Below are 22,807 nucleotides of genomic sequence, written 5' to 3'. Positions count from 1 at the left end.
CGTTGTCAAAATACAAAATATTAATAAATTAAACAAAAATGTTGTTGCTTAGTAAAAAAATTCTTCTAATAATTTAATTTAATCTGACTCATTCCTATCGGCAATTCAGACATATATTATACATTTTAAAGTAGAAGACTATAAAATGATATTGCCAATATTTAAGAGTTGCGTTCCTGGAACGACTTTATTGAATGATAGTTCATTCGATTACATGAAATCAACTTTAACTTAAGAATATGCGTCACAAAAATCATAGCATGTGATCCGTCTTTAAAAAGACAACCACGTGCAATGGTAACAGTACAATTCTCGTGTTAGTGGTTCCATAGTAAATCACGAGGAAAAACCAGGATTTTTTTTCCTGGTTTTTCCTAACAGAAGACACAGGGTTCAAGTTCTCTGAAAAGACCATTTTTATTTAATGTAGTTAAGATAAACATCTGAATAGAGGATAATTACCATTTCCGAAAAAATGTATTTTTAAGGGACTATTTCACTAGACTGTTTTTAACTGATAAAACGGCATAGCAACGCTTCGTTTCCTACTGACAAAACTCCTTAACGACGTGAAATCTCAGCGACAAAATTATGACAGATAATAAAGATAAATAAATAAATAAAGAAATAAAGATTATATTTCGCTGATATGGTGCATTAATTGTTTCGTGAAATAGTCTTGTCGAATATCATTCGAGAGAAAATTATTTCCGGCAAAATTTTCTCGTGGTTTCATTCAAGTTCGTTGCCTTTTGGTAATTTTCGCTTATGAAATTTTGACAAAATCACTCGACTGACGTCTCGTGATTTAAGTCAAAATTTAATTCGCGAAAATTGCCAGGCAACAAACTTTCATACCAGTCGAAAATATTGCCGGCAAAATTTTTTCTCTTGTGATATTATATACGATTATTTCATGATGAATTCTGAAGGGAGCTTTTTTGTCGGGACTATTTTGTCGGGGCTATTTTGGGGGCGAGCTATTGTTTCGCGGCTATTTTGTCTGCAGGCTATTTTGTCGGAGCTGTTTTGTGTGCGGGATATTATGTCGGGGCTATTTTATCGGAGTTTTTCAACGGGGCTATTTTGACGGGGTACCACCCAAACTTATATGGAATCATCTGATATTGCGTGCGTATTTAAAAAAACGAACACACGAAGTCAAACAATATTTATTTTAAAGCAATTGAATAACAAATACATAACAATTAAGTAAAACAATAAAGTATTTAAAAAACAAATTGAAACTAGTTTTAAAGTCAATAGCATTAAAAATTTCAATGTAAAACATGATTGAATTGTTTTTATTAATTTTTTTGTTTTTTTTTGGTAGTCAGTGTTATCACCTCTAGTCCTTATGCAAGCTAATCAAATTATCAACATTTTGTTGAGATAGGTTGCTCCCATCTTCAAGAGCAGCTTGTACTAGCCGTGCAGTGTTTTGTGAATTTTCCCGGCGAGCTCTAATTTTGTTTTTAAGCATATCCCACAAATACTCTATAGGGTTAAGTCTTTTGGGTGAGCAAGCAGGCCACTCCAAACAAGGGATACCTTCTGCTTCAATGATGTCTCTAGTCACTCTAATGGTATGTGGAGGTCCATTATCATGCATTAAAATTAAATTTTCTCCTGTTGCACTTCTCCAGAGCCTAACTACAGGTTATCAGCATAGCTGTGAGCAGTTAACGTTGATTGGATGAAAATTAAAGGAGTTTTTTACGGATCACAATTCCTCTCCAGAACATTACACTTCCCCTTGTATATTTGTGAACAGATCTGACAGTTTTCGTTCTTGCTTGTCTTCTTCGACCTCTAAGTACACGATTTCGTGGGTCATCTGATTTTACACAAATCCTACCTTTTTCTGAAAATAGCACATTTTGTCAATTCCCAATGTTACAGTTTTGGTGGTGAAGACACCAATTTAGGTGATCAATCTTGTGCTGCCTGTATAACTCGGGAACCCATAACTGTTTGCTGCTGTATACTTCTTGGCACGAACTCTTCTTATCGTTTCAACTGAAACAGTTACACCTGTAGCTTCCAAAAGCTGCCTTTGGAGCTGCTGGTGAGAAATGGTTGGGTGTCTTCCAGCTGATTGGACAATTAAACGATCGTGGCGAGGCTTTATTACTTTTTGGCGACTTTCCCTTCTTTCTTTTTTAAGTTTTCCTAGTTCCTGTTACCTAGCATCGATTTTAGACAGAACGCCCTGTGTTACACCTAGCTCTTCAGTTATGTCCCTCTGAGAACATTACTTGCTCCACAAGACCAATAGTTTTTCCCCGTTGTAAGTTCTATAACCCCTTATGAGGCATATTTTCGTTTTTGGACGCAAAAGTTAGTTTTTTTATTTTCGATGAAATTGCAACTCAAGCAAATAACCTATACCGTACCGAGCTGTACTATCTGATTGTCTTATCGATTTGTTTATTTTCAATAAAAACCTTTATTATTCGCAACAATAATAAGTTTTTTCAAAAGAAGTAAATATTGTTTTGAAATACATGGTGATTCCATATAAGTTTGGGTGTGTGTAAGTATTATATGTATAAAGTTTGCTATGGAATAAACTTAAAAACAAGCTAGTAGTTTTCACATTCATAAACTTGTCAGGATGAGTTCCACAATTAAAATCATGTTCCACAATAATTAAAACTTCCCCTGTTCCAGTGTTCCCATACATCAAAGTTTGTCCGACTAGACACCGTTAAGCTATTAACAAACTTTCAGCTTGCTATTAATAAACTTTTTTGGTACGTGGGATGCAGGCCTATAAGTCTCAGATGTGTTAATCCCATCAATACATAATAATTTCACTGTCTACTTTTTTAATACAACACTGTAAACTTAATTTGCCTATTATCGACAATAATGTACCACTTACAATTTTTATAGGCGCAGCTATCAATAATAATAAATAGCGTCGATAAAGTGTGGGAATGGCTATTTTACAAGAAATTTTTCCTTTTTGTTTGCAGATACGTCCCCGAGGGCAACATGACTGCCTGCGGTACCGATTACCTGAACCAAGATCCGCTAAGCAAGAGCTATCTCTACGTTTACGGAATTTTCGTTTATTTCTTTCCACTCTTCATCATCATCTACTCATATTTCTTCATCGTACAGGTAAAGTATAGAGATCCGATTTTTTGATTTTATGCCGTATTAGGTATATTGATAGGTAGGTACTTATTCAGGAAGTGGTAGGTGATGTGTAACGTGTAAAAACTATACGTATTCATTGGTGATCATTTTCTTGATAATTATAATTTATTGCTCGTTAAATTTACCGTTAACAAAAAAATTATTAGAATATTAAACACATCGAATTAGAATGCTTTTAGATTGTTGAATTTATCGTTTAAAATTATAGGAGATTATAAAGCGTTGTGAACCTCTATTCACGATATTCTGTAGTTGGTAAGGTCACGTAAGGTAATGAGAATCTAAAAAAGAGCCGTTTTTCTATTAACTTTTAGACATCCAGTGTTGAACTGAACATAGGAAATATATAATAAGGTATTAATTTATAAAAAATATCAAACACAGCTCATACGCATCTATTCATTCCATTTAATGATCTTCTTATTCCTCTTTATAAGAAATTGTGCTTGTTCATTGGCGGCGGATTGATACCTCTATGGAATGTTGTCGTCCCATCTTTTTCGCGGTCGGCCCATACTTCTCCTACCCATTGATGATTTATCTCTTGCTATTTTGTCTCCCCCATTCTGCTTATGTGGATAATCCATTCTTTGTTCTATTTAGTGTCCATTCGTTTATACACTTTTACGTTATATTTTCTTCTAATGTCTTCACTCTTCTTTCTATCTCTCAGCGTATTTCCTGGAGGAAATGAAAGGAGCCTCCACGTAGATTGTGATCACTTGTGAATACAATCTGGCGTCCCCTGGAAACGAGTAATGTCGGCTAATCCTTTCAACACCAGTGCACCAACAACACAGATGTAATCAGAATCAAAACGGTCTTTATCAAGGCCATTTTTGATGACGACCTCAATTAATATTGAAGGATTATCAGCAAATAAAGAAGACCTATTGTCTAATATATGCAGAGAACATGGTGTCAATGTTCTACTACTGGTTCAAGAAACCCATAGACGTACTGCAAGCCACAGACCAAGGATTCGGGGTATGAAGCTTATACTGGAGAGACCACACGACCAATATGGTAGCGCAGTCTCCGTCAGAATCGACGTAGCTTCCACATCTCTAACAGATCAAAATGACATCGAGATCCTCACAGTGGAGATAAACTCCTGTACAGTAACGTCAATCTACAAACCGCCAAACGCTGACTTTGCTTTTGAGGAACCGAGTAACTTTCAATCACAGCAAATCAAATTCGTACTGGGTGACTTCAACTGTCACAGTGTGGCGTGGGGTTATAACGAAACAGATTCCAATGGCGAAGACCTAGAAAAAATGGGCTGAAAGCATGAACCTAAAACTTATTCACGATCCAAAGCAGCCTGCGTCGTTCAACAGCGGAAGATGGCGCAGAGGTTACAACCCAGACAATATATTTGTCAGCGATAGAATTGGAGACCAGGTGACAAAAATCGTTGAAAGAGCCCTCCCAAAGACACAGCACAGACCAATCATTTGTCTTTCCAGCGAGGCAATCAGATACGAAATTGTTCCTTTCAAGAGAAGGTTCAACTTTACTAAAGCAAAATGGGAAAAATTCTCTGAAGCATTGGATCAACAAGTTTCCCAGCTAGAACCTTGCCCTGATTCATACGATAAATTTGTAGAAATCGTAAATATCACGGAAATTTATCACTAGAGGTTATCGAACTGCGTACATAGCAGGGCTCAATGAAGAATTTAAACCCCTACTTAAAAGATATGAACAGCTATATGAAGGAAACCCTTTCTCGGAAGCAACAATACAGACTGGGGAGGAAATGTTACATGTGATATCCGCCAACAGAACGGAAAGGTGGTGCAAGCTGGTCACGAGTCTGGACATGAAACAAAACAGCAGACATGCCTGGAAGCTGATTCGGAATCTTGGCAACGATCCTGCTGCTCCGGCAGTCAACATGAGAGAACTCACACCCGATCAGATAGCCCATCGTCTTCTAATGAACGGTAAGGCGACATCAAGAAAGAACAAGATGAGAGCTCAACGGAATATCGACGAAGAAAGAGATGTTCTAGGTACCTCTTTTTGTCTAGAGGAGATGAGAGGCGCGATCCACCAAATGAAAGATAATAAAAAAGCTGGCCTGGACGACATACGAACAGAACAAATAAAGAACTTTGGACTAAAAACCGTAGAGTGGCTCGTAAAAATGATGAATTGCTGCATCCGTACATTACAAATCCCCAAAATCTGGAGGAAAGCTAGAGTGGTAGCCCTCTTAAAACCAGGGAAGGATCCGGCGGATACAAAGAGTTTTAGACCTGTCTCTCTTTTGTGCCACCTTTTCAAGGCATTTGAAAGAATGATCCTGAACCGGATCGCTGAATATGTGGAGACTAAAATTATTCCAGAACAAGCAGGATTCAAACCCGGAAAGTGCTGCTGCAGTCAAATTCTTAATCTCACCCAACATATTGAAGATGGTTTTGAACGGAAAGAAATAACAGGAGTAGCGTTCATAGACCTAACTGCCGCCTATGACACAGTTAACCATCAACAGCTACTCGCAAAACTCTACGAAACTACAAAGGATTTCCGACTAACAAGGTAAGTGAAATGTCTCCTCCAGAATAGACGCTTCTACGTAACGCTCCAGTCCAAGAACAGTCGGTGGAGGGACCAAAAAAATGGGCTACCACAGGGAAGTGTCCTCGCGCCGATCCTATACAACATATACACCAACGGCCAACCCATACACCAACAAACAAGGAAATTTATTTACGCTGATGATACAGCTGTGACAGCTCAGGAAAGAACCTTCAATGAAGTCGAAGTGAAACTGACAGATGCCCTGGGAGACTTAGCTCTATACTGCGATAAAAACCATCTGAAACCCAATCCCACAAAAACCCAGGTATGTGCTTTCCACCTTAGAAACAAGCATGCCCGAAGGCCGCTGGAGGTGGAATGGCGTGGTCAGATGCTGGAACACAAAACAGCAGACATGCCTGGAAGCTGATTCGGAATCTTGGCAACGATCCTGCTGCTCCGGCAGTCAACATGACAGAAGTCACACCCGATCAGATAGCCCATCGTCTTCTAATGAACGGTAAGGCAACATCAAGAAAGAACAAGATGAGAGCTCAACGGAGTATCGACGAAGAAAGAGATGTTCTAGGTACCTCTTTTTGTCTAGAGGAGATGAGAGGCGCGATCCACCAAATGAAAGATAATAAAAAAGCTGGCCTGGACGACATACGAACAGAACAAATAAAGAACTTTGGACTAAAAACCGTAGAGTGGCTCGTAAAAATGATGAATTGCTGCATCCGTACATTACAAATCCCCAAAATCTGGAGGAAAGCTAGAGTGGTAGCCCTCTTAAAACCAGGGAAGGATCCGGCGGATACAAAGAGTTTTAGACCTGTCTCTCTTTTGTGCCACCTTTTCAAGGCATTTGAAAGAATGATACTGAACCGGATCGCTGAATATGTGGAGACTAAAATTATTCCAGAACAAGCAGGATTCAGACCCGGAAAGTGCTGCTGCAGTCAAATTCTTAATATCACCCAACATATTGAAGATGGTTTTGAACGGAAAGAAATAACAGGAGTAGCGTTCATAGACCTAACTGCCGCCTATGACACAGTTAACCATCAACAGCTACTTGCAAAACTCTACGAAACTACAAAGGATTTCCGACTAACAAGGTTAGTGAAATGTCTCCTCCAGAATAGACGCTTCTACGTAACGCTCCAGTCCAAGAACAGTCGGTGGAGGGACCAAAAAAATGGGCTACCACAGGGAAGTGTCCTCGCGCCGATTCTATACAACATATACACCAACGACCAACCCATACACCAACAAACAAGGAAATTTATTTACGCTGATGATACAGCTGTGGCAGCTCAGGAAAGAACCGTCAATGAAGTCGAAGTGAAATTGACAGATGCCCTGGGAGACTTAGCTCTATACTGCGATAAAAACCATCTGAAACCCAATCCCACAAAAACCCAGGTATGTGCTTTCCACCTTAGAAACAAGCATGCCCGAAGGCCGCTGGAGGTGGAATGGCGTGGTCAGATGCTGGAACACAACGAGACGCCAAAATACCTTGGCGTCCGTCTGGAGAGAACTCTGTCTTACCGATACCACTGTCAAGATGTCAAGAAGAAAGTAAGTGCCAGAAATAATATCATCCGCAAGCTAACTAATACAAAATGGGGAGCACAACCACATACTCTCCGCACTTCTGCCTTAGCATTATGTTTTTCGGCCGCGGAGTTTGGAGCACCAGTATGGGCAAACTCTGCTCGCGCAAAGAACGTCGACGTGGCTCTAAATGAAACGGTTCGTATAATATCGGGTTGCTTGAAACCGACACCCATCGAAGAGGTATACCCCATAGCTGGGATTGCTCCACCACCTATCAGGAGGAAAGTCACGTCAGAGATAGAACGAAAAATGCAGGATACGGACCGAAGACACCCCTTATATGACCACCAAACTCAACCAACAGACTAAGATCTCGGAAAAGCTTCCTGAAAACATCAAGATCCATCCCCGAAGCGCCAGAGACGCGTCGAATATACCTATGGCAAGCGTCAGCTACCACTACATATTTTTCTCCCTCAGAGGAAATGGCTGCTGGACACAATTTACCGTATCCGACTTGGAAAGCGCTAAACAGACTAAGAACCGGCGTTTCACGTTGTAGTAGCCTGAAAAAATGGGGATACTAGGAGGACGATACCTGCGACTGTGGCGCGGTTCAGACCAGCCGGCATCTACTATCATGCACAGAGATGAGAGAGACCTGCACAGAAGAAGACTTAATTATAGCAAATGACAGGGCCATCTATGTGGCCAACCATTGGAAATACGGAATTAAAAGTTTATTTATTTATTTATATACGGGATTACCCCCATTACAAAACATACAGTATAAAATCAATCTCTGTAATATCTACTAAACTCGAGTAAAATAAATCTTAATTACACATTAAACAAAAACGAAATATTAATAGTTATCCATTATACATATCACATCTATTACACAAATCTTAAAATAAACAAAAAAGTACCTGTCAAGCTCTTTTAATCCGATTCTTAAAAGTAGCCAAGGAGACACCAAACATTTCCAAGTTATTCTCGTTTATAATTTTTAGTGTTGGCTCAATGGGCGAATGCATACCATAATTTGTTCGATGAAAAGGTATATAAAACAAGTTGTTGGTGTTCCGGACACTGAAAGTAAGTAAGTAGCGTATTTCCTGTAAGTCTTCTCAGTACTCTCATCTCTGTCGTTTCCAATAATCTTTATGTTGTGGCTGTATCGAGTCTTGTTTCTAATGCATATGTCATTACTGGTCTCACACTAGCTTTATAAATTCTTGATTTCATTTCAGTGTTAATATGTCGGTTTCTCCATAATAGTGTTATTAAGGCATACTGCCAGTTTATTAGTTGTTTGTACTTGATTATTCACTTTTTTGTCCAGGTCTCCGTAGCTGGACAGTGTAATTTCAAGGTATTTAATTCCTGTTAGCGTGTTACTTATACTGATGCCATCAATTTCTATTTTACATCTGATTGGATCTTCACTGATTACTACTGTTTTAGTTTTCTGAGATGAAATTGTAATATTAAATTCTTTTACTCTTATGTTAAAGCTGTGGACTAATCTTTGCAGGCTATCTTCATATTTTGCTATCAGTATTGCGTCGTCTGCGTAACAGGGTATTCTTACTTCTTTGTTTTCCATTCTGTATCCTATTCCTTTGTTGATGGTTTTGGTGATTTCATCCATGGTTAAATTGAAGAGCATAGTGCTCAATGAGTCCCCTGTCTTGCTACCTATGTCTATAGGTTATGTAAGTTGTCCATCTATTCTGACTTCCATTTTATTGTTTTGGTGCATGTTTTCAATAGTTTTTATGATATCTAGGATAACTTCTCTATTAGGTGACCAGATAGATTACATATTTGAGTCTTACTCTGTCAAATGCTGTCTTCAAGTGAATCAGACATAGAAATGCTGGCATATTATACTTCAATTAAAGATAAAGAACAACTATTAGTAACATGCAACCGTAACAACAAGATGAAGCTTTATCACCAAGTTACACCAAATTCGATATTAACAATATGATTCATAAACAACTCGGACTACTTTAAATATTGAAGTTACTATGTACAATCCCTGACAGCTATTGGTTCACAAAACGTTGAATACTTTAGTTCACTTTTTCCATTTGACTGCTGAATATCATGAATATGCTATATAGCAACGTGAGTTCATGATTCTCTTCTTAATACGTTGTATATTTGAGTTACTGCAGGTGGATCATTCCCCTGTCTGTTGATCTTTCCTCACACAAAATATGAATTACTGATCTTCTTCTATTAATGGTAGTAGCGTAGTAGTATTTACTTTAACTCTTTCTGTAAACATGTAAATGTCGTATGAATTTATTGCCAAGACTGCCAAGAAACTGAAGATATAATAGTGCTTGGTAAAACTCATACTATTTCCAAAAATACATCATCATCACGGGTATTACAGCGCAATGTGAGCAAACATATTTTTTGTCCTTCCTGTCTCTTCCACCCTTTAACTATGGTACAGACGACAATTTTTCATTAATCAAAACGTTTTCTGGCTGTAAAGTCTTCTTCTCGTCCTATTATATGCCCTATCTGTCTGAGTGGTGTTTCTTCTTCTAGTTCTATGTACGTTATCGTACGTTTGATACAATGTTGGCTGCCATATTCATGATACTATTTTTCATATTCTGATTTCATATTTTTCACGATGGCTATTTTGGCCATATTCATGATGGCACGACAATTTTTCATTAATCAAAAAGTTTTCTGGCTGTAAAGTTTTCTTCTCGTCCCATTATATGCCCTATCTGTCTGAGGGGTGTTTCTTTTTCTAGTTTTATGTCCGTTATCGTTCGTTTGATACAATGTTGGCTGCCATACCTATTCATGATGGCTATTGACAACAGCTATAAATAATGATGTAGTCAATTTTTCGTACCATTGTCTTGAGTTTTTGAGCTATGATGTTCTTGACGTTCTTTTCTGATACGATCACTTTTGTCTTGGATCTTAACCTGTACAATGAGATGCAAAATTTCGTATTTTTGAGGATGCATCGTAATCATCGGAAGTATTCCAGCTTGTGTCTTTTTGTTATATTGACCAGTCTTGTTGGTTGGTTCAACCGTCTAAAAAACTGCTCATTTCTGACTCTGTTGACTCAGCTTATCTTAAGTAGTTGCTTTATAGCCACATCTCAAAGGCTTCCAAGCATTCAAGCATCACCTTACTTAGAGTCCAAACGTTTCACTTCTTATAATAGTAATAGAAATATTTCATCTGATAGTTCTTGTTTAATTCTTATTCTTGCCAGTTAATGCCCGTATATATTTGTAGGTAATTAGTCGTAAATTTTTTTCATCCCTTCTAGCATTTCCCAACTCTCGCTTTTTCTTATTGAATGACCTATTATGGCAATTGTATAGTGTTCTATTCTTTTATCAAATAACTCATAAAAATGTGGAAGTTTCCGTTTTAATGCCAGCGATCACTTTTATTTTTTGTGCAGATGAAAAGTATAACGTTTCTTTCCTATAAAATTGTGTTTTCTCACATATTTCCTTCTGTCTGAATATTGCGTAGATTTTCTTGAATTTATTTTTTATCTTTATTTCCGATATCTATTTTTTGTATGAGTTTCTGTATTTCCTGTGTCATCTACCTTTATTTCTTGTTGTTCTTTCTTCACTCAATATTGTTCCCTGAACGTTCTTTAATATATGTTTCATTACCTTCCAGTTTTTCTAAAGACCTTCCTATTTGCATGGTGTATTAAAACATTTTCTATTTTTGGTTAGATATTCCAATACCATTGAATATTATTTGCTATCTGGATTTTATTTTTTTTTCACCTATATTTTACTTTTTTGTAAAGATATATTTTAGGATGTGTGTAAATAACTCCGTTCTTTAACAAACTGTTGAACATATGCAGCTAATTTTGTGACATACTCATACAAAATGTAAACACATGTGTCCAATTTACAAAATTTAATTCAAAAAACTCCATTTTCTACTTTATTGCTGCCATGTTCTAAAAATTCAATTTGGCAGCTCATATTTTCTCTGACGTTTTTAATGAAATTATTCAGGTATCCAGTTTTATTTGTCAGTGTACCAACGGTCCTACTTTGTCTTGTATCGATCTACATATGCATTGTCGTATCACATGTTAGGGGCTGTGAGATAGTAAGATTTAAAAGAGATCTACAAGCAGGTATATCACAGCATAGGGCTAAAAGAACACCACTATGAACAAACTGGTTTTTCATGTAGAAATATACTAGCTATCATTTTCTACTTGTCTTTTACTATACAAATATCTGACAAACAAAGAACTTTGATTTTAAAATATATTTATTCTGTATCTTAAAACTACGCATGCATTAATTTACAACATTCATTTCATCTAACAATAACACTCAATGTTATAAAAAAAATTTCAAGTCCGTTTTTTTGTTGAAATAATTTTTATGTCCTTTAAAAAAATTAATTTAGTAATCCAAATTGAATATAAATAAATTATAAAAAAAATAAAAAAGAGAAAAAAAAAAAAAAAAAAAATTAAAAACACAAAGAGGGTGTAAACCTCCGCGGGGTTGATCGGGGTTGAAGCCTTATCGCTGTGTAAAAAAAAAACATATATTTATTAGCATTTAGTATTAGTATTTAGTATTAGCATGTAGTTTTTTTTGTCGATTTAATTATTTGTAAATTAATTTAAGTTGGTTAGGGCCATGAATGAGGAGTATACCTACTGGTCAATTAAATGTTTCCACTTCTACATATGTATGTATGTATGTGCGTGCATAAGTATTATATGTGCGCACATGTACCTAATGTATTATGTAATGCAATGTATTATATTTGGAATATTGTAGCAAACAGTAATTTATTATCTATCGTGGCTGAATGGATCAAGTAATCCAAAGCCAATAAGGAAGAAAAAAAAAATTGAATATATGTCCCAAAAATAAACTTAATAATATATCCAAAGATATATCAAAATTATTATCAAATTTTGTAATATAAATTTCTTTCTGTAGATGAAAATGTTTTGAAAATGTTTTATCTTACTTAAAATCTTACTTATCTTAAAAAATCTTGCTACGTAGATTTATACGCGTGAAGATCATCAGCTGACAATAACAACAAAATAGTCAGAAATTAAGTAGATTATATTATCGCTGACCGAAGATATAGAAATTCTATAATATCATCCAAAAAGTGGGGAAAAATTCAATTTACCCTTGTGTCAGTTGGAAAAGAAGAAACCATCAAATCACTTGGAGAAAAAAAAAGGAGAAAATATTAAACTTATGGAAGAACAAAGAAAACATAAAAGGACCTAAATAAATACGAAGAAATTTAGAGAAACATCAGATAGAAAATTCGAGGGACAAATGAGAGGTGGCTCTCCGATAGATGTAAGGAAATAGAAGACCTGTATGATAAATGTATAACTTTAATTTAAACAAAAAAGCCAAGAAATGACAAGTTTTAGAAAAAGCCCAAGAATGAATTTCCTTAAAAATGATAAAGGAGTTACTGATGATAAAATGATACAGAGAAGAACTATTATTAGACACCACAAAGGACACCGGACCACCAGTATTACTACAAGAAGTCATTTATGCCATCAAAAACACAAAAGAGGGCAAATATTAAAACTCATTGATGAAGATGTCATTGGTGTAATGCTTTTTTCTTTAATCTAATATATCAGACTACCACAATCCCTAGACAATGGCTGCAATCGATCTTTGTAGCAATTCCCAAAAAGTCGAGTGTAACCTGCATTTGACTTTGTAGTCAATTCTGTAATCCTGCTAAGATCACAGAACAATAATTTTAATAAGTCACACACTTAAAACATTTTTGAAAATAATATACAGCAGAATTTTTGGAATTCTTGAATATGATATTAGTGACAAACAATTTGGCTTTAGAAATAAGTCACACACTTAAAACATTTTTGAAAATAATACCTATACAGCAGAATTTTTGGAACTCTTAAATATGAAATTAGTGACACTCAATTTGGCTTTAGAAATGGTATGGGCACAATATGTTTTGTTCCGCTTGAATGTGCTGACCCAGAGATGCATGGACATGAATGAGGACATGGACTTATGTTTTGTAGATTTGGAAAAAGTATTTGATAAAGTCCAACATAAAAAGCTGATAGATACAAGTATTCTTCTTCTTCTTAATTTGCCCTCTACTCAATGGATGTTGGCTACTAGAATTACAAACTATTCTCTGTCTTCAGTTGTTCTTATTAGCTATTCAAAAGTTAGCCCTGTCCATTGTCGGATGTGTCTTAACCACCATCATATTTTCCTTACTATAGAGCGTTTGACGTTAAGAATAGAACATTGCGGAGATAGCCCCATGTATTTCTTATGAACGATAGAAGCGCGCCGATACCACGCCATACTGATTAGAATGAATCGTATATCGGCAGTTGAGTAGCAACCCGTGCCCGAGAGGTTTGGCAACACTGATCTCCATAAGCGTAGGTAACATTCTATTCTTAACGCGAAACAAAGTATAGTCCTCTCTTTCCCGCCATCTTTCCTTTTACTATGAGGTGTGAATATTGATACTTATTATTTCTCAGTATGTGGCCTAGGTATGTTTTTTTTTTAATTTTCACTGTGTAGAAAAGTTTTTGTTTCTTGCCTATTCTATGCAGCACTTTTTGGTTTAAGGAATGCGATGTTAATGAAATCTTTAGGATTATGCAGTAGATCTATATTTCAAAGGCTTCTAATTTATTTACGGTTGCTGTTTTAAGGTTCCAATTTTGAATTGGATAGAGAAGAGTCGACCAGATGTAGCATTTCGATAAACGTAGTCGAATTTTGAGTTTTATTTGAGAATCACATAACATTCTTGTGATAATCTTTATCTCATAGGCATCTTTCAGTGCGTCATAGTTTTTTGATTTCTTTCTAACGCATTAAATTGTATGTGACAGAAAAAGAGGCACGTCTGTGATTACAGACATTTATAACATTTACTCTAGTTGTCGATAGATGGCGCTATAATCGAAAAAAAATTATTTACGAATTATACAGGGTGTTAGTAAATAAGTATGAAAAATTTTAAGGGCTAATTCTACATGAAAAATTAATACCAGTTTGCTCTATAAACATATGTCCGCAAATGCTTAGTTTCGGAGATACGGGGTGTTGAAATTTTTATTTCAAACTGCCAATTTATTTATTGCTCTAAGACCAGTTGAGCTATGAAAATGAAATTTGGTGAGTTTTAGGAAGTAGTTATTACGAATTTTTTGACATACAACTTAGAATTTTGTATTCATCATTGGCGCGCCTACGGGCAATGGTCTGAATTTTTTTAAAGAAAAAAATAGTACGCCACTGAGATATTTCGAATTAAAAATTATTTTTATATTCCACGTCTAATTTATGATAAAAACCTTTCCTACCTTTTTTTCATATGATGCACCGTTTTTATGCAGAAAAATAAAACATCTTGGCGCGTATTTTTCATTTCTTAATACATCATCAAGAACTATCCAATATAATAATACTAAACTAGAACAATAACAGAAAATATTACTAATAAGATTTCAACTAGCTGCAAAGCTGCAAGAAATGTTTAAAATGATCTCATTTGCAGATAACAGAAGAATTTTATATTCATCATTGGCGCGCGTACGGGTAATGATCTGAATTTTTTGAAGAAAAAAATAGTACGCCACTGAGAACTGTCAAACTAAAAATCGTTTTTGAATTTCTCGTTCAATTGACGACAAAAAATCTTTCTTTCCTTTTTTTCATACTAGGCGCCGTTTTTATACAAAAAAATAAAACATCTTAATTACCAAGTATTTGAGGTAGTTTCCATATGCATAGAAACTTAGTTCAAATACTTTGTAATCGTTAAGATGTTTAATTTTTTTTGCATAAAAGCGGCGCCGCATATGAAAAAAAGGCAAGAAAGATTTTTTGTCGTCAATTGAACGAGGAATTCAAAAATGATTTTTAGTTTGACATATCTCAGTGGCGTACTATTTTTTTCTTCAAAAAATTCAGACCATTACCCGTACGCGCGCCAATGATGAATATAAAATTCTTCTGTTACCTGTAAAGGAGATCATTTTAAACATTTCGTGCATCTTTGCACATAGTTGAAATGGTATTAGTAACATTTTCTGTTATTGTTCTAGTTTAGTATTATTATATTGGATAGTTCTTGATGATGTATTAAGAAATGAAAAATATGCGCCAAGATGTTTTATTTTTCTGCATAAAAACGGTGCATCATATGAAAAAAGGCAAGGAAGGTTTTTTATCATAAATTAGACGTGGAATTTAAAAATAATTTCTAATTCGAAATATCTCAGTGGCGTACTATTTTTTTCTTTAAAATAATTCAGACCATTGCCCGTAGGCGCGCCAATGATAAATACAAAATTCTTAATTGTATGTTATAAAATTCGTAATAACTATCTCCTAAAACTCACCAAATTTTATTTTCATAGCTCAACTGCTCTTAGAGCAATAAATAAATTGGCAGTTTGAAACAAAAATTTCAACACCCCGTATCTCCGAAACTAAGCATTTGCGGAGATATGTTTATAGAGCAAACTGGCATTAATTTTTCATGTAGAAGTAGCCCTTAAAATTTTTCATACTTATTTACTAACACCCTGTATAATATATCCACGAATATAATCTGTACAATTTCAAACACTATACAAATCAAAGAAAATACCATTTTATAAATGCAATAAACACAATTGATTTGTCTTTATGCCAAATTGCAAATAAAATGTGACAACTGTCAGATTGAACTAAAATGTCATGTTAGAATAAAAAAATGTTATAAATGTGTATTATCACGGACTTACCTTTTTTTCTATCATTTGTAACGCACTGAAAAATGCCTATGAAAAGGACGATATCAGTAACAATGTTGGTATTGTCCTTTTCATGAGCATTTTTCAGTGCGTAACAAATGATAGGAAAAAGGGTAAGTCCGTGATAATACACATTTATGACATTTATTCTAACATGACATTTTAGTTAAATCTGACAGTTGTCACATTTTATTTTCAATTTGGAATAAAAACAAATCAAATGTGTTTCTTGCATTTATAAAATGGTATTTTCTTTGATTTGTATAGTCTTATAAATTATACAGATTATTTGTAATATTATTATCTAATTAAAAAAAATTATTTTTTTTATTATGCCGCCATCTATCGACATCTAGAATAACTAGAATAAATGTTGTAAATTTCTGTAATCACGGACGTGCCTTTTTTCTGTCACATAAAATTTAATGCGTTAGAAAAAAATCGAAAAACTGTGACGCACTGAAAGATGATCATGAGAAAAAGAATATTATTTAATTTTTAATGATCAATCTTCCCTTCTCTTGGTCAATGAAGTTAAAGTAGGACTAAATAAGGTAGGTTGTTATTACTTATTATTTGATAGTAATTATTTGTATATTTGAGCTTTGTTTAAAAGAGTTTTCTTTGTCTCTCTGTGAAAGGACAAAGTGGCAATCTTTTTGGCAAATTGTTTCTCTCTTGCTTTCTTTTTTGTTCTATCCATTATGTTTTATTTGAGCTCTAGCAGCTATCCTCCCTTTTATTTTCTTTTCCCCTCTCTAACATTTATTTCTGAGATAATAAGAAATATATAAAGAACCCCTCCCACATATTTCCCAATTCTGAGCAACGGATCTCTTGTTCATCTTAATGTTAAACAAAAAATTGTTAAAACACAAAAATATATTAGCTGACATGAAACATAAACCACATAAAGACAGCTCAAACCCAATAAACACGCTAGTTATTAACAGCTAAGCTATTATTTACGTCTTTTATGTAGTTGTACGAAGTAGAACTAGTGGAAAAATACATATACCTTGGATACGAAATAAAGATCACAAGAGACAACTAAACATGCGAGCTACGAAGAAGAATAAATCTAGCGTGGGCAGCCTAGCGATATGTGTGTTGCCTGTGATGACCTATGGTGCCGGTGCCGAAACTTCGTCATTGACAGCTACAACTTCTAAAAGGCTGCAAATAGCTCAGAGGAAAATGGAAAGGTCAATGCTGAGTATATCGCTTCGTGACCGAGTTAGAAATGAAGACTTAAGACGAAGAACAGGAGTTACAGTTGTAATTTCCCGAATTGTCACACTGAAATGGAACTGGGCCGGACACGTCGCCCGAATCAGTGATGAAGGTTTATCTTTTGTATGTCTTTTGGTTGCTTTTTCATTGAAAGTTCCCCCCTAAGGCAAATTCCTTCCCCCCCAATGCAAATATCTAGATCCCCCACTGGCTGCAGGTTGCCCGAATGAAACAATATTGAGAAACAAAAATATCTGAAAAGAAATGAAAGTAGGGATGGTCACAAGCTCCAGCCGGTTTGTAACTTGCAAGCCGAGCTTTTCTTAACGAACTTGTCAATATTTTAGCTAATAGCATCGATTGATAAATATACAGATATACCCTATATTTATCAATCAACGCTAATAGTCTAATACTTTTTATAATTCATTTATTTCTGTTACGACTGATACTTTTGTTTGAGAGTAAGTCGTTCAGACTTCTTCTTCTTTAAGTTCCATCTTCTATCAAAGGTTGGAAATCATCATGGCTATGCGGACCCTGTTGACTGCCGCTCTAAATAGTTCCGCACTACTGCATTCGAACCATTCCCTTAACTTCTTAAGCTAGGATATTCTTCGTCTTCCCACATTTCGTTTTCCTCGGATTTTAGCTTGCATGATAAGTTGTAATAATGAGTATTTTTGCCCTATCATCCTAATTCAGACTACAAATATGCATTTCCAATATAAAGTGTGTCCGTAAAATATGGAATAAATTCCAGCCGAGCTCGGCTCGGCTCGGTTCGAAATATTCGAGCCGAGCCGACACGAGCTAAACCTGCAGCTCGAAGTTCAAGCCGAGCTTCTATCTCGAAATTTCGAGCTGAGTTTAAGCTTGTCAAAAGCTCGGCTCGGGTCGAGTGCATCGCTAAATGAAAGGCAGACTTATTTACAAAACAGTCATCAGACCAATAATGACATACGCGGGAGAAACATGTTTGACACAGAAAGAAGAAAAAGACTGCTGTTCTCTAGGAGATAATAAAAAAATCTATTAACTAATCCTCCTTCAACAATAATTTACCGTTGCGCTCATGCATAGAGAAGCAACATCATTAAATAAACAAGTATATTGCACCCAAGAGGTTACCGACTAGATTGTGCTTTTATCCGAGACAAAAATGTCGGTAATATATTCTCAGAAGGGCTGCAATCACTTCTCACGGGGAAACAAATTACAAGGTGTGGTTGGAGGTGGTTTGGCTCTTTTGGCTATTGCACTACGAATTACTGTCACGAAATGGACTAGAACTAGGCAAGATTGATGAGTAGCAATGGAGGGCTTTTAAATTAAAATTAACAGTGACTTACGATCGTGGTCTTTTCACCTTAATTTGATGCCCTACAAATATATTTCATCGAAGGGATAGAAGAAACTGGAGAGGCAAATAATAATAAAAAACTACTTTTGATACTGTAGCTCTTAACGAACGGGAGAATATAATTTCGAAAATATGCAAATAATGTAGTTTAAATTTAAGTGTCCTCTGCTCCTTTTTGTGAAGACATGACTCTGATTTTTTTAATGTGCTTCCAGTAAGTTGTTCCAATCGTTTTCGTGGTCTTTCCACTGATCGTCATCCTATTGGGGAACCGTGTCTCGCCGTCCTTATTCAGTGGCGGATCTAGACATTGCTTTAGGGGGGGGGGAGTTCCAATGAAGCACCAACCAAAAAACATAAAAAAGATACACCCAAATTACATTTTTTTTTATTAATCCTTGAGAGATCTGCAATCTGCCTATTAGGCAATAAGCGTTTTTTCTGACAATGAAGCTGATGACATATAGAGTATTATTCCAATGAATAATATCTTTTAAATATATCTAAACCTAAGTTAAATATTGTTGGTATGAATTTACAATTTGCCTTAAAAAACTAAACTAAAGTCTGTGTGATGTAGATAGATCGGATGGCAGTAGACGTTTTAACCTACGGATTTCATTGGCATCGCGCACGTTTAGTTGGGCCGCTAACTGATTCGGGTGTACTGACACTTTTTCACTATAGTTGACACTAAAACGATGTATGCCATCTTTGATGGATTCTAAAGGGATATCATGCTGAATTATTTCGTTACTGACGTAGTAGGGAGCATCAACAATAGTTCGTAGTACTTTATTTTGGAACCTCTGCAAGATGGATATGTTGGAGTTGCTAGCAGTTCCTCACAGCTGGATGCCGTAGGTCCACACAGGTTTTAAGATTGTTTTTTATAATAATATTTTATTGTTTAATGAGAGTTTTGATCTGCGACCGATGAGCCAATACATGTTTCTTAATTTGAGGCCAAGTTGCTTGCGCTTAGTGAATATGTGTTTGTCCAAGTCAGTCGTCGATCCAGGTGCATTCCGAGGTATTTGGCGCTATCAGATTGTGGAAGTTGACAATTAATCAATTGAACAGGTGGGCACGTTTCTATGAGAAGGGTAAACGTGACATGTGTTGATTTCAATCCATTTGCTTTAATACGCCATCTTTTTAGCCAGTTTTGGACCTTGTTTAGACTAGTTTGCAGGTTCCTAGAGACTGATGTTGGGTCAGAGTGGGACTCCAAAATGGCTGTATCATCGGCAAATGTCGTAACAGTGGTAAGTCGTGTTGATGGCACGTCTGCAGTATACAATAAGTACAGAATCGGTCCAAGAACGCTGCCTTGTGGAACTCCTGAATTTATTGGATGCAACTCTGTATATTCACTTCCATGTTTTATTTGGACGTGCCTATCTGTCAGGTATGATTTTAGAAGTTGAAAGTGGGGATGGGGCAGTAGCTTCTTTAGTTTAACTTGCAATCCTTCATGTCACACCTTGTCGAAAGCCTGAGATATATCGAGGAAAGCTGCTGAACAATATCTTTTACTATTCAGGTCCTTAATGATTTGATTTACCACTCTATGTCTATGTTCTATTGTCCCTAGGGAAATAATTTAGTCGTAGTATAGAATTAAAAATGTAAGTACCTAATAAGTCTATAGCACTTTTCGGATAGTTCTTGAAGAATTTTTCCAGATACCAAATCGAAACAATATCTTTTACTATTCAGGTCCTTAATGATTTGATTTACCACTCTATGTCTATGTTCTATTGTCCCTAGGGAAATAATTTAGTCGTAGTATAGAATTAAAAATGTAAGTACCTAATAAGTCTATAGCACTTTTCGGATAGTTCTTGAAGAATTTTTCCAGATACCAAATCGAAACCAGGAGCTTTTTTTTATTAATTTTTTCCATACTTGTTTGTTTGACTTCTCTAATAGTGAACTTGTTATGAGGCAGATCCATTTGGAAGAGTACATTCAGATAGTCGATAATTTAATGTTCTTCTTCAGCAGATAATTCTGAAGGAAAGGGCATGAAGACTTTTTTCAGATATTTTCCAAAAGCTTCAGATTTTTCTTTATCATTTCTGGCCCAGGTGTTATCATTTCTGATTGGTGGATTAGGCAAGTAAGTCCTTTTTAATTTTTTCGTTTCTTTCTACAGCGAACCCAAATTACATAAAAGACATAAATAATTACTTATATGCATTAAGTTCCCTTAATTTTCCTAACTAGAGTGTTTATTGGGTTAAATTTTTCTGTCTGTAGTTTAAGTTTCATGTGAACTAATATATTTTTATGTTTCAACTATTGTTCCATTCTATTCCTCTGTTTCTTATCCAGTTATTAATGTTCTCCAAGTTGCATCTACGTCGTATACCTGTACTTTTAGTTCTTTCCTATAGTGTCTTACCATCGATTTTTCGAAGGGTTTTCGATGCTAGCAACAGTTCTGTATCCTTTTTGTTCTATATGTGTCAGATCGTGTTTCTCCCGTGTATGTCAATATTTTATTTCTCCATGTTGTTTCATTCAAGCAACGTGCGACTCTGTTTGCTCTATTCACTTAATCTTCCACTTCTGTTTCGAGCTTTTCGTAGCTAGCGAGTGTAATATATATTTAAACTCCATGACTTGTTCTATTGTACAGTAAGGGAAAAACCCCTTACTGTATAATATAATATCTATCAAAAATGTACAGGTGTGGTAATCTGAAAACTGCATATAGCACGCATAATTCGTGCGAAAAGAACAGTGTGAGGTTGTTCTGCTAACAAAGAGAGACCGAATATAGTATGAAATTAGTACCGACATACGAGGTTGTTTTAACACCCATTAGATTGAATTCTAGTTTTGTCAAAGTGACATTCAGTTTTGATAACGGAAAAGTCAAAAACATTTATTTTTCATTAGTAAAAGATCTGGTATTATTTACAAAAAAAAACAGAATAAAGAAATTGATATTTTAGGTTAGGAAAATGGTAACCTTTACAATAATTGAAGGTAAAATTCAAATTATTAAATGGCATTATTGTGGAAGTAGTGCCGACCATATAATCAGTAGGTTTTCGTTTTTATTCGAAGACCCTGTACCAACGAAATCTAAAATTCATAACATTATTTTTAAATTTGAAAAAACTGGTTGTGTCAAGAATTGAAGAAAATGCACAGATAGTGATGAAAATTTCATTTAAAATAGTTAAAATTATAAAATTGTTTTAGTTTATGCCGTTAAGAATTTATTATGTTATTTTTCATGACCTGAGATAAAAAAAACTGTTAATTTAATCTAAGATATGAACCTGCTTTTATAATCTTGTAATTACATCATTGAAATATTTCCCCAGAACATCTAAAAAATAAACTTTCTTTCGGCAGAAATGTACAGACAAGACTGACCATAGTGCTTACGGGTCTATCACAGACATGTCGTTACATGTTATTCTCTCGGACATACAAGCCTATATAATATTTTTTCTCAGTTCGTTGCGTTGTCTTAAAGCCCTATAGTCAGATAATTTTTTTCCACACCTGTATATAATTTTAAGTAATTTAGGTTGTTACAAAAAGATATTGTTTCTAAATATGCAAACAAAACGAAGGTTGATTAACGCAGTTTTGTTTATGTAACCTCGTAGAGGCTCACGTATCGTTTACTTTTAAAAGTCCAAATTATAAGGAGATATAAATAGCCCACAGAGGGATTATCATAAGGAATATAGTATTGTTATTATCAAGATCGTTACTATGCTAGTGAGCCGTCCTACGAGAAGGGCGTCCTGCAGGACCACCCCGCGAAACAACATCTTAGTAACCTTATGTTGATTGATGTTGTAAACCGTAAATAAAGTTATAAAGTTAGAGTCAGTGTTTCAACTCGACATTCCAACCCTGCAAGATCATCATGGCAATCTACCAACGTAGTACCAACGTAACACTATTATTTCTCCATGACTTGTTCTATTATTTCTCCATGGCTTGTTCTATTATCCCTCTAGCTTTAATTTACAAATTTTATCTTTTGTGGCAAAATTAACATGTAAAATCTTTTGGCCGTTATCAGTGGCGGTTCTAGAACAAAAAAACTGGGGGGCAAGGGA

General features: G+C 35.3%; 1 protein-coding gene across 1 annotated transcript in view; it reads left to right on the top strand.

The window, feature by feature from the left end:
• LOC126881278 (rhodopsin) overlaps positions 1-22,807 on the top strand; it is a 70,653-nt gene that overhangs the window by 31,551 nt on the left and 16,295 nt on the right. Inside the window, exon 6 of the mRNA XM_050645470.1 lies at positions 2,982-3,129. Coding sequence (XP_050501427.1) covers positions 2,982-3,129 — 148 coding nt within the window. The remainder of the gene's footprint in view (positions 1-2,981; positions 3,130-22,807) is intronic.

This window comes from Diabrotica virgifera, chromosome 3, assembly GCF_917563875.1.
Source record: "Diabrotica virgifera virgifera chromosome 3, PGI_DIABVI_V3a".
Classification (NCBI taxonomy): domain Eukaryota; kingdom Metazoa; phylum Arthropoda; class Insecta; order Coleoptera; family Chrysomelidae; genus Diabrotica; species Diabrotica virgifera.
This window is presented reverse-complemented; position numbering and strand designations above follow the sequence as displayed.